At 30.1% G+C, this 18,057-nt stretch overlaps 2 protein-coding genes across 5 annotated transcripts; both read left to right on the top strand.

Moving 5' to 3' along the window:
• The first annotated feature begins 2,815 nt into the window (after positions 1–2,815).
• Positions 2,816–6,253, top strand: LOC114186657 (Transport protein particle (TRAPP) component). 2 transcript variants are annotated; one of them, XR_003605124.2, is made up of 5 exons: positions 2,816–3,112; positions 3,478–3,595; positions 3,692–3,923; positions 5,896–6,014; positions 6,104–6,253. XR_003605124.2 is itself a non-coding variant. In XM_028074628.2 (4 exons), exons 1-4 carry the CDS (start codon positions 2,961–2,963, stop codon positions 5,922–5,924), a joined length of 531 nt encoding a protein of 176 aa, XP_027930429.1. In that variant the 5' UTR covers positions 2,816–2,960; the 3' UTR covers positions 5,925–6,253. The 2 variants fall into 2 exon arrangements, 1 of the variants encoding a protein (XP_027930429.1); XM_028074628.2 differs by having other exon boundaries at positions 5,896–6,253.
• Positions 6,254–10,605: 4,352 nt separating this feature from the next.
• LOC114186819 (bifunctional 3-dehydroquinate dehydratase/shikimate dehydrogenase, chloroplastic-like) lies at positions 10,606–16,428 on the top strand. 3 transcript variants are annotated; one of them, XR_003605158.2, is made up of 10 exons: positions 10,606–10,961; positions 11,174–11,279; positions 11,443–11,667; positions 12,182–12,531; positions 12,722–12,785; positions 13,483–13,591; positions 14,681–14,830; positions 15,350–15,494; positions 15,718–15,880; positions 16,181–16,428. XR_003605158.2 is itself a non-coding variant. In XM_028074851.2 (10 exons), exons 1-10 carry the CDS (start codon positions 10,744–10,746, stop codon positions 16,222–16,224), a joined length of 1,578 nt encoding a protein of 525 aa, XP_027930652.2. In that variant the 5' UTR covers positions 10,610–10,743; the 3' UTR covers positions 16,225–16,428. The 3 variants fall into 3 exon arrangements, 2 of the variants coding, with proteins under 2 accessions (XP_027930652.2, XP_027930653.2); XM_028074851.2 differs by having other exon boundaries at positions 10,610–10,961; positions 15,346–15,494; XM_028074852.2 differs by having other exon boundaries at positions 10,612–10,961; positions 12,191–12,531; positions 15,346–15,494.
• Positions 16,429–18,057: the final 1,629 nt, after the last annotated feature.

Here is an 18,057-nt window from a genome sequence, read left to right as displayed (position 1 = left end):
GTCCATTTCGGTCTGGTCTGGTTCATTTCGGTTCAGTGCAATTCGGTTCGGTTCAATTTGGTTCGATTTGGTCTGGTCCGGTTCGGTCTAGTTCGATTTGTTTCGGTTTAGTGTGGTTCGATTCGGTTTAGTTTGGTTCGGTTCAGTCCGATCTGGTTCAGTTCGATCTGGTCCGATTCGGTTCACTTCAATTCGATTCAGTTCAATAAAGAACATATAATGAAATTTTAAAATAGTTGTTAAACGTAAAATTAGAAAAATAAAATATGTACATAAGAGATGTGATTAAACAACTGTTGAAGACAAAAATAGGTTTTTAGATTAACAATTAAAAGGAAACTATTTATAAAATAATTAGTTTTTAAAATAATAATTAAGGATAAATTTGAATGACGACATATGAAGACAAAAAAGAGTATCCTCTCTTTTTATATATTGTTATAGATGAACAAAATTAATCTAACTAAATTAAACTATAATTATCTGTATTATATTAAAGTAAAAAAACTATTTTTAATAAAAAATATATATTATATTAAAAAAATTTAATAAAAATTAAACTGTATTGTTTTACCTTTTATTTTTAAAAAACTGAACTTTTATCGGTTAACTGTTCACTAAATGAATTATGTATTTTATTCTCTCCTTTCTCTTCAATAGCCTCTATCCTAAACATTGTGCACACTCCATTTTTTAATTCAATCACCACCACTGAGACAATGATCGTGAGCTTTTCATTCCCGTCACTACTATATAAGATCATGTCGCCTTGCTCTCGTCATCCCACCTTACCACCTTCATTACAATTTTAACACCTCACATCCCACCCAAATGGTATGTCTTACTTTGAACCTTAACCCTAACTAACATTTTATCCTTCTCTTATATGTCTTTTGCGTTTTTTTTTTTATACTCAATGCTTCACTGCTCCCATTTCACTTTTCTTTTTCATCGTCTTATACTATTTTTCTTAAATACTTAAATATTTAGGCTTTTACCAATTTCGGAACTCTATGCTTCCCACTTTGACAAAATAGTTATGTGTGTGAAAGGTGAATACAAACCAATTCAAGTTTATCCTTTGGATGTTTTTTTTATTGAAAGTATACAATTTGTTTATGTTATTGTTTATACACTTGCTATATTTATTTTGAGGAAAAACATTATGTTTCAATTGTTTAAGAGGGACCTTACGATAGTGTTGGTGCTGAAAAAACTTTTGGGTATGACATTTTTTGTGCACATTACAAAGCGACTCTCCTTTTGCTCTATATTAATTAATTATTAAAGTGTTAAATTTTCCTTTAAATTTTCTCCACTTTTTTTGAAGGTGTTTTAAAATTCAGCACAACTAAAGAGTATTTCAATTCAATTTGGTTCGGTTTGATTCAGTTTGGTTCGGTTCAGTGCGGTTCGATTCAATTCGGTCCGGTTTGGTTTAGTTTAGTGCGGGTCGGTTCAGTTCAGTTCGATTTAGTTCAGTTTGGTCTGGTTCATTTCGGTTTAGTTCGGTTCGGTTCTGTCTGATCCGGGTTGTTTTGGTTCATTTCGGTTTGGTTTGGTTCTATCTGGTCCGGTTCGGTCTGGTTCGGTTTGTTTCGGTTCAGTGTGGTTCGATTTAGTTCAGTTCGGTCTGGTTCGTTTTGTTTTGGTTTAGTGCGGTTCGATTCGGTCTGATCCAGTTCAATTTGGTTCGGTCTGGTCTGGTTCGATTCAGTTCAATTCGATTTGGTTCGATTCGGTTCAGTTCAATAAAACATATATAATGAAATTTTAAAATAGTTGTTAAACGTAAAATTAGAAAAATAAAATATGTACATAAGAGAGGTTTTTAAAATAGCTGTTGAAAACAAAAGAGGTTTTTAGACTAACGGTTAAAAGTAAACTATTTATAAAATAATATTTAAAGATAAAATTGAAATAACGAAATATAGACACAAAAAATGTATCTCTTTATTTATTGTTATAAATAATATGTACATTAAAAAATTTTAAATTTCAATAATATATGTATATACGAAAAATTATCAGAATCATAAAACTTAAAAGAAAATTGTAGTTTTGTGGATAAAACCACAAAATATATCATTTGTTATTTTTTATCAATATTATAAAAATCGAATAATAATAATAATTATAATTACGTACTTGTGTGTTCATATATTTTTAAATTAAGATTAATAATAAATATAATTAATTTTTAAAATAGTTATTAAATGTAAAATTAAAAAAATTAAGATATATAAAAAAATTTAAAATAATGATTTAAAATAAAAGAGATTTTTAGAATAAAAGTTAAAAGTAAATTATTTATAAAACAATTAATTTTTAAAATAATTAAAGATAAAACTGATATTATAAAATATGGACAAAAAAAGAAATCTCTTTGTATATTGATATAAATTAAAAAATAAATGTATGTTCTATTATTTTCCTATAAAGGATACATTTGGAGATCGGATTTCTTAACTCCAAAATTTTATGTCAAAAACTTGAAAATTCCAAAGCTTAATTTCCAAATGGAAGAAAATCCAAAACAAAATTTTGAAATTTGGAAAAATCCTGAATTGGATTTCAAAATCCAAAATGTTCCAAAATTGAATTTCGAAATTCAAAAAATTCCGAAACCGTATATTAAAATCCGTGAAATATGTATAATTTGTAGGATTATAATGGACATTATAGTCAACTTTGAGGGTGCAGAGAAAAACATGGGGTGCAGCCCTGACAATTATCAAAAGAATGACCTTAATCATGGACCTCAGGCCCAAAGTATGTTACAGAGTTAAGCCCATGATAAGTGCAGTAATTTCAATTCAGATGTGTTGGTGTGAATCGGGGTGAGACAGGGGAAGCAACAACGAGGAGTGAGACTAATCAGATTCAGAGTGTATAGTGATTCTGATTCCTTCGTTTTTCTTTGTTAGCGAGTGCGTGTTAGAGAGAGAGAGAGAGAGAAAATGGTTCGTGAAGTATCAGAGAGTTGCGTTGATAGCTTATTGACGGAGATGGTGGCGTGTTACTGCAATCGATTCTACGCCAACAAGCCTGAACTCGCTGCACGCAGGATCGAGGCCATTGGATATCAGGTCGGTCACCAGCTTTCTGAAAGGTTGTTTCCAGTCCCTGATAAAATCATCAAATTACTGTTATATATGATCTTTGTACCTTCATTTGGATTTCAATTTCTTTATGGAGATCTGTGCTGAATAACACCATAGTGCTACTGATTTTAGATAGTTTACGCAATTATACGAATAATCCCTAGAATCAAATTAAACTGAATCTCTTAGATAATATCTAGGCTTATTGCATACCTTGTTGGTGAACCTTTGACATCAGTGGATGGTGGTGATAATTTAGGGTAGGTTAAGTTTGTATTGTTTTTGTATGTAATTTAATAATTCTCCGTTGTTGTTTTCTGGTGGAATTATTATGAATTTGGAGTGAATTTGTGAAAATGTGGTTTGTTGCTAGGTATACCATGGAGCGGCCTCGGTTCACGGATCATCTGGAAGCAATCAAGTTCATCTGCAAGGATTTTTGGTCTGAGCTATTTAAGAAGCAGATAGACAACTTGAAGACAAACCACAGGGTGAGTTCGGAATTGAATCCTGTGGCAGTGTTTATTTATTTATTATTATTATTATGTAGTTTTTGATTGGGATGGATGTATTTGGTTCTGTTGCAGGGTACATTTGTATTGCAAGATAATAAATTTCGCTGGCTTGCACGCATGTCAGTTGATCCATCCACTGATAATGTTGGTTCGGTTGAGGATAATAATTCACCTACAGCTGAAAACAAAGCGGCACATGCAATGAGCATGCATCTTTATTTCCCATGCGGGATCATTAGAGGAGCTCTTTCCAACTTGGGAATTCCTTGTGCAGTTTCTGCGGATATATCAAACCTTCCTGCATGTGTGTATTTCTTTTTCTCATTTTATTTTTATTTTTCTCTACCACATATTACAGAAGTACTTTTATGGATAGAGAAGAGTTCATTTTCATTATGAATGTTTATCCTTCTTAGTTTGGTAAAGGTTATCCATAGTTTTCAATAGTGTGTAATCACGATGCCATATTGATTCAGTGTTGTGTTCTGGTGTCTGATGTGTGCTTAGGGGGAAATCTCACAATTTTGATCCCTTTCATTCGGGCAAAGGATTTGAAAATTGAACCCTTGTTTCATGTTAAGAATATAGAAATATGATTCCCTGCCCACTGTTTGGATAAAATCAATTCTACTCACTGCTATTTGCATAGTTTCCAGCCAAGTCAGACTTTTTCCAACCATGTCTTTGTTTTCTGATCAGTTCCTACTCTGTTCTCTGTGTAGACTGTTCTTTGCTCGTTCTTGCTTGTTTTGTTGACTGGGTTTTTGGATGATTATGGATCTTCTTCTTATTATTATTGAAGATGTTTTTAATGTTATGTAAGCTTTTATATCTAAACATTTGTATTTGTAGCATATTGATATAGATTATTTAACTTACAAATAAAAGTTTAATATAGTTTGCTATCCCATATAGTAATTTTGAGTTTGGAAATTCTACATGGCTAGTTGGGATTGGTAACTGTGATTATCTATCATTATTGCAAAATAAATGCGACAAGAATTTGATCAGTTTTGAAAGAAAAGCTTAAGTGGTTTCCAGTCTAGTTGATATTTAATGGCCTATAGTGAAGTTTAGGAGTTTGAGAGCATCCTTAATTTTTCAAGTATCTTGATCAAATCATGTTGGGTGAAGTTGTGCAAGTGTGTAACTATATTTGTTTTTAATTATATTCTAATTTTGTATGCTTTTACAACAGTATATCATATACAAGCCCTTCATCATTGACTGATTAGCTGTACAAAAACTTGCATAATTATTACAAATTTTTAAACTCATCTTTTAATTAAAGAATAACTTTTTCCTTTAAACCAGCTCAATCAAGGGGCCCTATATTCACCTGGTCTTACCCTCGTAAGTGGGGACTTGAGAGGCTCATGAACTTGCTTCTTTGATTAGAAATTGCTATTGTCTTGATCATAAGACTATAGCTTTGCTGTGTGTCAACCAAGTCTGAATTTTTGTTTAACGTTTTAGTTTAATAAGGGCCTGATTGATGATAATCTTGTTGTTTACTTTCAAATTATTATGATCCGTACTTTTCAGATCTTTATGTTACGGAATAAAATTATTATATGGTGCTGATGATAAAGTGGAAATACTGCTATTATTGCCTCAGTTTAGGAAGTTTAATTTATGCATTGTTTCTAGAAAAAATTATGTTAACCTCTATTTTTCTTAACCAGTGTTTGTTAATTTAGGACAAAAATTAACATAATTGTTTGTCCCCGTACATGTAAAATGTAAACATTATCACTGTTGCACCTGGGATAAATGATGCTTTCATTGTCTTATCTCTGCTTCTTTTGCCCCTCTAATTATGGCAAACTATCAACATTGCACTCAGCATAAAACTACCAGCATTGCAATGCGTAAATTCCTTTATTTTGAGTCAACAATGCAGTTCTAAAAATTTCAGTTTGTTTGAAATGTAAGTTGTGAACTGATGAACATTCATTGTTGGGAATAATGCTACTTAAGGTACTTAGAAAATAGTACATCCTTGTACCACAAGATAAGATGAATATAGTCATGGGTAATAGTCGCTAGGAAGTTACACTTACCTATCAGCCTAGGAAATAATCTCCACCGAGTCTATTTAGAACATATATGTAACAATTATCTTGAATAAGGATAAGGATGCATTCCTCGTTCTTATTTCTCTCTAATTTTATCACCTATTAACCTCTGCACTCAAATACAAGTATGTCTGTATAAAATTCGTCTTCTCTGAATGAGTTGCTCTGATCAATCTTCTTTTCTAAATCACTGAGCAGGTTCGTTTGTGGTTCGTATAAAAGCTTGATGAGTTCATAGTTGTATTACTGGTGGGAGGGGAAGCATTAACACTGTTCAGACGTTGCTTTGATGTCTGCAAGCGCTACTATCGACTGGGGTAATGTTTCTTTACCGAATTGAACCATATTAAATGTTATCGACTTGGTTGTGTAGGAAGGGCTACTAAGTTAGATTTGGTTCTTTCAGATGCAAATTCTATAGAGTATGATAATATCGAATTATTGTGCTGTGTGGAAAGACATCGAGAATTTCGCCGTTGTAACGTTGTTACTCTTGTATTGAATGGATGTTAACCTCATAATTTTAAAATTTGTATCACTTTTTTGTTGTTGCCAATTTGATTGGATATGACTTCTGTATGAGTCTATCTTACATTGATTACGATAGAAATGTTCGATTACGACGAATTTAATGTAAATTTTTGCCATATTCTTTAGGATCCTATACCCATCTCCAAGAATTTGGATCTAACTGTTACTATGCTTAGATGATGAAGATGGGCGAATGGTAAACATTCTATTATCCATCCGATTTATCTACAGTCACGAGTAAATCTACCAATTATAAAAACATAAATTTATCCATTTAATTTGCTGGATAATTAATTTTCCATTATTTTCCGTCCTAATACTTAATGCATTAGAACTAATTCAATTAATTTTTCATAATTAAATATACATATTTCATAATTTTACCCTTTTGAAAAATTTTGTTTGAAAAATGCATTTTTATTTTGTTTTACAAAATGTTTCTTTGTTCTTTTTTATATACCATTTTATTGGATGGATTGAATCTTTATCATTAAAATAGTTATTAGTAGTTGAATTAGATTGAATCTTTTTGAAATTGGTTGGAAATTTTAACAAATAAAAAGTTAATAATACAAAAATGATACAAAAATGATACAAATAATTCAGTTCATTTTAATTTGAAATATTGTTATCGATGTGAATAGAGAGCATGGTAAAGTTTTATTCCCAACAACACTGAAGTAGACACAAAAATGATACACTGAAATACCGTATATGTTTATATATATAATTTAATTTTAGTAGAAGTATTTATTTTCTTTATAGTTTTCATTTAATAATAGTCATTTGGGATGACAAAAATATCCGTGTCCGTGGATAAAATCTGTGATGGATAGTTGGTATTCGTGAGTATTTGTTATCTGTGGGTAACTGGTATTTTAATACATGTTTATAAATGGATCGGGTACAAGTATCATACTATTCATATTCGCGAATACATCTGGACAAAATTAAAATTAAAATTATGTTTTATTAAGTTAAATTTAATGAAAATTAAATTTTAATTATTTTACATTTTTTTGTAATTTTATTTAAATTTAATTTTAAATATTTAAAAAAAAATAATATTTGTGGGAGTATCTGCGGGTTTTAAAATACCCACATGTATTTTTTAGACGAACAGATAGGAGGTGAATTTTTTTGTTGCAAATTAATAATTTTGTTATAATGATAAGCATCTAAAAGGCGATTAAAAAAATTAAGTGTTTGCTCGTTTTATTTATTTATGCTCAAAACATATTAAAGATAAAAATTGAATATAGTTGAGTTACACTTCGTGTAACCATTCATCCGATCCTATTATTACCTGGTTGAATTAAAGTAATCTGAATTAGATTAGGTTGGATATCTGTCATTTTTTAATGAAATGCAATTGATTAGTAGTAAATTAGGTTTGATTTGGATAACATATACTAAGAAAATAAAAATGAATATAAAATTCAAAAAACATTATATTCCTTTTCTTTTTTATTTTGATATAGTTTTTAATATTTATATGTATTTGTATATTTGTTCAATAATTCATGTAAATAAATCAAATAAAAAAATTAAAAGATGAAGAAAGTGGAGATAAGAAGACGTAGATAACGTTTAAGCAAAGACATTAAAGCAAGAAAGAAAGAATAAACAGCTTAATATGTGTTGTCTTTATCCATTGGTAGGTATCTTTTATAAGACACACATATAATAAATAAAATATATTAATAGATGAGTTGGGTTGAATTTATACACCAAAGTACAATACCTTATTCAATGAATAATGAGTTTATCTGCCTAAAATATCTACAATTTTTTTTACAGGGACTTTGTGAAAAAAAACTCCCATAATGTCTTATTATATTTTATACGAGTCTCAGTATCACATTCCTTTTAAACAACTTATTTATACTTTTATAACATTTAGTTTCAAACCTTATTATTAAAAATCATACCTCATTTGGATTAGGTAAGAAGAAAAAAATGTCATAAACATTTCTCCACAGCTGTTTTAATTGTGAACAATTGACAACTCTTCTAAATATAGTCTTAACCATATTGGCAACGTTTGTGGCTCTCAACACACGGGAATTGACAAATCCTATTAATTACCCAACAGTCACCAAAGAAGACGTGATGCATTCAAAAACCTAATTCGAAGTGATTCGGTCGTTCTTTTATACGTGAAGTCCAATTCTTGTGTGATGATGGATATTAAAGCAAACAGTCAAGTGCATCAATTGTGCGCAGACATCATTGATTAATGGTTGTGCTCTCAAAATAGATTATCCGTCCCTCTCTATCACGGATTATTTAATAAATTAATTCAACCTAACATATTTATTAATTAATGAGTCAAAAGAATTTAAATTTAGCTTAATGTAACTTAACTTATTTATTAATGAGTACAAAAATTTAAATTTAGCTTAATTTATTATAGATTGATGAATTAAATGAATTGACTTAATTAAAAAATATTTTTTTTTATCTTTCAGTCTAACAAAATTAAATTATAATTATTAATTCAAATTCAAATAAATTTTAATAAAATTCAAAATAATTTTCAATTCCAAATATAATTCAAAATCATAAAAATATTAAATTTGTATTTGTCAATCAATATTTTAGGAAGAAAAAAAAATCATGATTTAAAACTTTTTTTAAAAGGGTTGAATATGTTTTTGGTCCCTCAAGTTTGAACGAAATTTGGGTTTAGTGCCTCATCAAAACTTTTGACCAATTTAGTCCTTCATCTTCCAAAATGCGTGAATTTAGTCATTTTAACCAAATTTTGTTAAGTTTATCTGACATTTCAAGTGCATTTCATGATAGTATTTAAATTATTTATACTGTTCGACACATTTTTGCTTCAATGTTAACTTAAATACTATCATGAAATGCGCTCGAAACGTCAGATAAACTTAACAAAATTTGATTAAAAGGACTAAATTCACGCATTTTGAAAGATGAAGGACTAAATTGGTCAAAAGTTTTGATGAGGGACTAATTCCAAATTTCGCTGAAACTTTAGGGACCAAAAACATATTTAACCCTTTTTAAAATACTATATCTTACTTTTTTTTATAGTATATCGGCTTACTTCGATAGATAACAGGTTAAATATATTTTTGGTCCTTTAACTTTTAGTGAATTTTAAAATTAGTTCATTTCGAAACTTTGGACTAATTTAGTCTTTTATCTTTCGAAATACATGAATTTAGTCTTTTTTAATTAAATTTTATTAGGTTTATTTGATGTTTCATATGCATTTCAGGATTGTATTTGAGTTGTTTATATTGTTTCACACATTTTTTTTAATGTTGAATCAAATACTATTAAGAAACGCACTTAAAATGTCAAATAAACTTAACAAAATTTGATTAAAAATGACTAAATTCACATATTTCAAATATAAAAAACTAAATTATTCCAAAATTTTAAAATAGACTAATTCAAAAATTAACTGAAAGTTAAATTTATCCGAATATAATACGATCCAAATCTGAATATCATGACAGACCCGAAAGAGTTCTAAGAGAATATTCTACTTTTGCACGAGTAGTCGTAGTTAGTTAAAATTTTGCACGAGAATTGATGGTTAGTCAAACTTTTAATTCCGAGTGCCTAATTTCTTATCAAATTTGGATTTTTCTCTGCTGTTCCTGTTTTCAAAATGCACAAATCACAAACGATTTTGAAGTTTTTTAAAATATATTAAAAAAAAATTAAAATACTAATGAATTTAGATTCTTGTTTGAATTTTCTACTGTACTTTCAAATATGCGGATGATCAGAAGTTTTGAAATCTTAAAACATATTAAAAAAATTAAAGTAACAACATAATTTATTTTTAATACTCAACCGAGTATAAAACAAAAAAAAAAAAACCCGATAAAAAATATGAACTCTTTCTCACGAGTGTAGCATTGTGTTTATTCTATTAGATTCAATCTGATAGAACCCACTCTTATTTGTCTGGACTAAATAGTCATATTATTATTTAGTCATGTTCATGTGACTGGTTTTGAAGCCCAAAAGGTCACAACGTTGTACTGCATTGAGTTTTAAAATATTAATTTTATGGGTTAAATATGGTTTTAGTCTCTAAACTTTGATCTAAAATTGAAATTCATTTCTGTTCGAAACTTCAATATATTTTTGTTCATAAACTTTAAAAATGAATAAATATAGTCCTTTTAACTCAATTACGTTAACTTTTTTTTGAAGTATCAAATATATTTCTCAGTAGATATTGAATCAAGAATGTGTCAAACAGTGTAAAAAATTCCAATACTAATATGAAAAACGTTTGACACGTAAAAAAAATTAACATAATTGGATTAAAAGACTATATTTATTCATTTGAATAAAAGTTCAAGACTAAAAAGAGACTTAACCCTTAACCCTTCATATCGATGATGTGAACCCTCGGAGCCAGGGATAGCTACTCACAACCACCAGAGACTTGTTTTGTATTTTTGGTTCTCTTAACAACTAATCTCCTGTGTGGTTCTTGAATTGTTTCAGAAATCAAAACAAATGGGTAGTGCTAGTCAAGTGTTGAACATTTGTGCTCCAATCACAAATCAACAAGAATCTGTATCTGTTGAGCAGATTGTGAATAACATGAAACTTGCAAAGGAAGAAGGTGCTGATACAGTGGAGGTTAGGCTTGACTGCATCACCAACTTCCACCCTCTCCTTCACCTCAAAATCATCCTTCAAAATAAGCCACTACCCGTGCTTATTGCTAACAGGTAATTCATCTCAAATCTCTTAATATCTTTGTTTTGCTGGGAATATTAGTAGGAGTCCAATTCACACATTTAGTAGAACTGAAGAAGAAAATCTATACATTATTAATTGAATTAAGATTTTGAGTTTGAGATGGTGAGTTTGGATCATGTTTTAGTGTCTGTATATTTCTTTCAATGCATTCAATGTGTTTGCTCTATTTACTTGTTTAAAGGAAAAAATGGGACGGTAGTTTATCCAAAGGCGATGAGAGCATGCGACTAGAAGCATTGCAGTTAGCTGTGGAATTGGGGGCTGATTTCATAGAGGTTGAGTTGAAGGTATAATTTTTTCTGCATTAGGAATTTTTTTTTTCTTCGGGAAATTGAAGAAGTTATATCATATATGATAGATGCACAAATTTTAATGATGAGAATGACTTATAAATTTTTCTTACATTTTCTCATTTAGTGTCTCCTTCACTTACACTGTATGGTTGTTCAGGAAGCTTCTTGTATTCCTACCTTGGTGGAACATAAGAGAAATCATAATAGTCATGGAAAAATAATTGTTTCTAGCTATGTGGATGGCATCACCCCTCCGCAAGAAGAACTCCTTCAACTTGTTGCACGCATGCAAGCAACTGGATCAGATATCATCAAACTTGTTACACATGCAGCTGATATAACAGAAGTTACAAGAATATTTAGCTTGTTTCCTCATTGTCAGGCATGAATTTTCCTCTTTTTTTGTTAAGCTTACATCTCTTCAATGGTAGTATTTCCAATATAAATTGTACTAAAGCAATTGTAAGAAAAGGGAAGATAAGAAAATTATTATTGTTAGAAGAAAAGAAGTGTTTGAGTTGGCAGAGTTATGATAGGTGAAGAAAACAGAAGTTACAAGAATATTTAGCTTGTTTCCTCATTGTTAGGCATGAAGCATGGGATTAGACATTAATAGGTAGCCCAATAGTAACTCTATAACTGGTGAAACAATATACCAACAAACAACAAATTTTGTTAAAATAATTTTTAATCCATGACTATGATACTATATAAGAAAAGAAAGATAAGAAAATTTGTATTGATCAAGCGTTACCTATACAAGAGATATCAATACATATATGATCTGACAACCAATTCTCTCTTCTGTTCAGATCTTTTCAATATTTTTGTGTTATAGTAAAAGTAATTTTTCCATTCTCTGTTTCTACTTTATAATGTTTGCCTGCTCTGGTTAGAATTTGCAGGTACCATTGATTGCTTATTCTTATGGAGAAAGAGGACTTATAAGCCACCTTCTAAGTCCAAAATTTGGTGGGTTCTTTGTCTATGGATCATTGGCAGGAAATCCAATCCCAGGAATGCCTTCTCTTGACAGTCTCAAGGAAGCCTATAAATTGGAGGGTGTCAATGAAGATACTAAAGTTTTTGGGCTCATCTCAAAACCAGTTAGCCACAGCAAAGGCCCTATATTGCATAATCCTTCCTTCAGACATGTAAACTACAATGGAATCTATGTCCCAATGTTTGTTGACGATCTTAAGAAGTTCTTTAGCACCTATTCAAGCCCTGATTTTAGTGGTTTTAGGTATGTCACATGTTTCTATTAATCCACTTACTGGAATCATATATTTCACTTTCAGGTCCTCAATCCTGACTTGATACTGTTTGAATTTGCAGTTAATGATTGTGTTTAATAGTTTTGTTATCACTTCAATCATTTAAAGGTTTGTATTTATTTCTTATTTGGAAAATTCTCATATACTTTTGTATTGCAGTGTTGGGATTCCATACAAGGAAGAAGTTCTAAGGTTTTGCGATGAAGTCCATCCGCTTGCTCAGGTTGGCTTAGTCTTCCCTTTATCATATATAACTGTTCCATAGTAGAGGTCTTTTCCAACATCATGGTTGAACATGTATTTCCATAGTAGTTCTTCCCTCTTTTAAGATATAAATGTTGGAGATTATCCATTAGAAGTAAGACCAAATTACAGTATATTTGTGAGTGTAAACCTCATCTTACAAAACAATTTTGTTTTGTAAGGTTGAGTTGGACTTAAAGTCCACTTCTTAACATGGTATCAGAGTCATGCTTATCTATCCTAGTTTGTTGTTTGTTGGGTTAGATGTCTAGTCTCACATGAGATCTGACACCACTTTCGATAGAAAACCTTAAAGTTCATTTATTTCTACTAAATATGGGACTTTTAGTCATTGCATTTTTAGAAGCCCATTAAACAATTTAAGCTAGTTTTATAATGTCAACAAAAAATATGCTAGATGGAATCAATGTATTATTTCCAGTAACTTGATTCCATGACCATATGTTTTGGTGGTGCATATAAATATAATTGAAAACTGATATGTTATTCTGAAAGATTAGTCTGTCTAAATTAGTTCAATGAAAATTAATTTAGTAAGGTAAGCTATTAGTTATAATTAACGGTCCTCTTTTAAACTGGACTTATGATGCGGCTATTCTTCCATAATGAATTTTTGTTAATGCATAATCAATTTGTTTCATTTCATGTTCAAGTAGTCTATAGGAGCTGTTAATACTATCATAAGGAGAGCAGGAGATGGGAAGCTTGTTGGTTATAATACAGATTGTGAGGCTGCAATTACTGCAATTGAGGATGCACTCATTGGTAATTCTCCCCCACTGTTATGCTTAGTTCAATTCCCTTGACCTTGCCAAAAGGTATAATTTTAAGAAATTAACATCCTAAAAGCCAAGGGTACATGAATGCCTTAAAGGAGAGAAATAGATCCCTTTACATTTAACAAATGAGGTTGTGAAACAACATCAAGGGCCAATTTTCTTAAAAGCTTGAATTGTAAGGTGCCTACCCCAAGAGCGGTTTCCATCTTTAACCGAACATGTTCACTCTGTGTGTCATCATCGGTAGGAAAAAATGCATCATCAATTAAGATTGTGAAAATTTCAAATACAGAAGAATGTGAAAATTTCAAATACAAAGAAAAAACCAAATTTGTATAACACCCAGAAAACACTCTTGAAACTTTGACTCAAGTACACCCACATTCTTCAAAGCAAGAATTTCACTGCACCTAACAACACCCTACTCACAACACCCTACTCACAACAGTATAAGAAAAGTCAAACACTAACTCAAAGTATCTTTGACTTGGGACAAGAAACATCATGCACTTAGCGTCTATTATATAGTTACTAACACACATCTCTTAGGTTATCCTAGGCGATGTGAGACTTTTCAAAATGTGTTATTTTTATCAGTCCAACATCATCAAGTTCTTAAATCGAACAATGACAAATGAATGATTTTTCAAAATTCTACTAGATGCAAATATTTACCGTTGCAGAAAATGTTGGAAGTCACACATCGATTAACACAATTTATAGTATATGAGTGGTTGCAAACCTTATTTTACTAGTTTTTTTGTGTCTATTATTTCACTTGCTATTGGACCACCTATTAATATTTAGTCTCATATAGACCAGCAGAGATAATGTCACCTTACAAGTTGGTTAAGTTAGATTTAAAATACATATTTTAACGGAAATTTCCATATGCTATTATTTGATTTGAGAATTTTTTTTGACCAGGATATAAATAGCTTGATCGAAGTTTCGTAAGTTTTTTTCAATTTTTTTATCTAATTTAACTCCTTCCCTTGGGCAATATCAAATTATAATTGGAGTAATTTTTACTAATACTATTTTTGCTGATTCCCCTGAATCAAAATTTTGTCAGAGCGTGGTTGCAATGATGGTGGAGCATCTTTAGGTTCACCCCTTGCTGGTCGATTGTTTGTGCTAGTTGGTGCAGGAGGTGCAGGCAAAGCACTTGCATTTGGTGCTAAAAGCAGAGGAGCTCGTCTAGTAATATTTGACATTGATTTTGGTATAAAATTAAGTGATATATTGTCTATTATAAATTTAATTTTCCTTTGATTCTTTCTCATGTTAGAGCTTAACTTCTACCAGCATCAACGTACTAGTCACCACAAGCACCCTTACCTTAATCTATATATATACCATTGATCAAATAATTGACCTACACTTATGAATACTAAAAAAGTATTATTACTCAACATGTAATAGTTTGCATGACAAAAATTGCAAAATTTTACTGTACAATTTCTTTGACAAGAATTGCAAACACTCTTATAACACACAATTTATCATTTGTACAATAGTTTCATATTTTTCTCTTCATATTATTTAACGTGAAACTTTGATGAATACTCACTCGAGAACATAACATCTATCTTATACCAAATTTCAATACAGTGAATTGTTTCATCTCTGCCCTTGGATTTTTGTTTCATTATTATTTCTGTATCTCTATAGCACATTATTACTATCAATTTTGCATTGACAAATGTTCTGTTATTCTCTAATTTTGTTTTTAAAAAGACAGAGCAAAATCTCTTGCCTGTGCTGTATCTGGTGAGGCTCAGCCTTACAAAGAGTTGGTCAACTTTCAGCCAGAGAATGGGGCAATTCTTGCAAATGCAACACCCATAGGAATGCATCCAAACACTGACAGAATTCCAGTGGCAGAGGTTCTACACTATTCAAATAAATTGGGACAGAAACATAGATACAGATTTTAAGCTTTATTTTCTCGTCAGAATTGAAACCTCATTTCATTGATCTCCTTGACAAAAGTTTTCATTAAAGTTAACATAAGTTATAAAAGTGAAACTTCAATTTAATTAAAGAAATGTACCACATGCACTCTTAGTTTTGTCATTAAAAATTATTGTTGCTGCTCTCTTCTTCAAGGCAACTTTGGAACACTATTGGTTAGTCTTTGATGCTGTATATACACCAAGAAGAACAAGATTATTGAAGGAAGCAGATGCTGCAGGAGCAACAACTGTGGGTGGAGTAGAAATGTTCCTAAGGCAGGCTATTGGTCAGTGTAATCTTTTCACCGGCTTAGAAGGTACAATATTCTTTTTAGTCATCGAACCTTTTTTTATTCGTCAATTATAAAAAATAAAGTTAAATATGTTTTTCATTTTCAAACTATTATAATTTTCATATTTGTTGAAAATAATATTTTTTACAATTATAAATATTAAATGCTTTATATAAGAATTTAGAAACAAAAAATATATTTAACCCATAAAATAAAATAAGAGTATTGATTACCCTGCAGGGATTTAGTTAGGTGCATTAGTTCAGTTTAATATATGAATCTGGTGTAAAGTTCATAATATGATCTTATTTCTTTTGTGTGCAGCTCCTAAAGAATTGATGCGAGAAATTGTTTTATCCAAGTTTTGAAGATGTTGTTTCAATAAATTGCTCCTATGACTTGGTGGAGGCTTCTCATTTCCTTAAGAACCAGAATGTGTAATGTGCCCCGCTAGCGAGGGATCATGACAAATAATTTTGGAAGTCAAAATAATTTATTCAAAATTTATAGTTTTGAGGTTGTATTTAATATAACTCCAATTTAAATAAATTATTCTAATTTCATCTCTTTCACTTATTAGATATTTTTATATTTGAGTATGTTTTCATGTATTATCTTCTAAATGATTAATATCATGTGGCTTCCATTTGATTTTTAAAAAAAATGATTTTTTTTATTCTTTATTAATATACTTTTTTTGTAGTTTAAAATTAAAAAATAATTTATCATAATCTAATCGAAAATTCATATACATAATTACTAAAGAAAACTCAATGATAATCAAGCCACAATTAAAAATGAGTTATGAGAAAAATATATTATATATTACTTTTTCTTCTACATTCACAAAAAAAATAAATATACAAAGGCTCATGAGATAACAAAATAATACAAACTATTAGACTAATATTTTATTATCAAATGAAACGAGAGATAGTTACATTTTTTTTTCTTTAAGAATGAAATAGAACATATAAGAAATGAGAGCAAAACTAGTGAGTTTTTATCCAACTTCCTTTTTTTTCTTCAAAAAAAAAAAACAAAAAGAATATAAATGAGAGTGAAAGATGAGTACAATTTGTAACTCAAAAGATAATAAAAAAGAAAATAAAAAAATATCTTAATAAATATTTTATTCTTTATTATATTTGATTTTATGTTTTATTATTTATTAACATCAAAAAGTTGTGCTTTATACAATAATAAAAAGATACATAATTAATTTTTCATCATTATCCAATATATACTACCTAAATTTAAAAATTTCAAAAAAAAAGGAGGTCCATGATGACACCCCTACCCCTTAAAAGGTCCACCAATGTTTAATGCATTCTTTTTTTGGTTTAATTATTCTTTTAATCCTTGTTTTTATTAAAAAGTGTCAAGTTCGTCATTTAGGTTTTTTTTTTCGTTTCAATTTGGTCCTGACTTTTTTAATCTAATTCATTTTGATCCTGATCTTTTAAAAGTGATTCAATTTGGTCTTCGCCGTTAGGTTTTCACAAACAATGTTAAAGTGAGTGCCACGTGTCAATTTATGTAGAAGCTCACAGAGACTCACTGTTAAGGGAGTGCTTAGCGACACATACTAGCGATCAACGCTTGCAACATCTGAAGCTCTTTGACTTGAGGGCACTCAGTAGAGAAAACCAACACCTCAGGGCGTTGGAGCTCTCTAACTTGAGCACACTCAACGACAAAAGTTGTTGTTGCTCAGTGTCTTGTCACAAAAATGCTACTGACTTGAGATTTTAAAGCTAACGCTCAATGCCACTGTGCTACGGCTCAATGCCATGACAACATAGTCGTGAATTGGCATAATTTAGCTTGCTTAATTGCTCAAATTGGCACTTATAACCCTTTCATAGTTTATAGCTATTGCAAAACACTTCTCAAATATCACCAATTTGAACAATTGCGCAACCTAGAATTCTTCCATTCACAAAATACCAAACCACCCAATAAATCAAACACCCAATTTAGCATAACTAAAGTACATGTTATATGACAAATCCATCAAACAAAGTGCAGTACCATTCCAACCAAAACAAAATTCTCAATCCAAGTTCACAACATATAAAATCATAACCAACTATTTCAATAAAACACAATATATAAAATGTAATAATCAGCTTCCCTCACCTTTGAACTGTTGTAGACTACTCTAGACTCCAAAAAGCTTTCGAAATTGGGAATGTCTT

The sequence above is a fragment of the Vigna unguiculata genome, chromosome 6, assembly GCF_037176805.1.
Source record: "Vigna unguiculata cultivar grain cowpea cultivar isolate G323 ecotype 2 chromosome 6, ASM3717680v1, whole genome shotgun sequence".
Lineage (NCBI taxonomy): Eukaryota > Viridiplantae > Streptophyta > Magnoliopsida > Fabales > Fabaceae > Vigna > Vigna unguiculata.
This window is presented reverse-complemented; position numbering and strand designations above follow the sequence as displayed.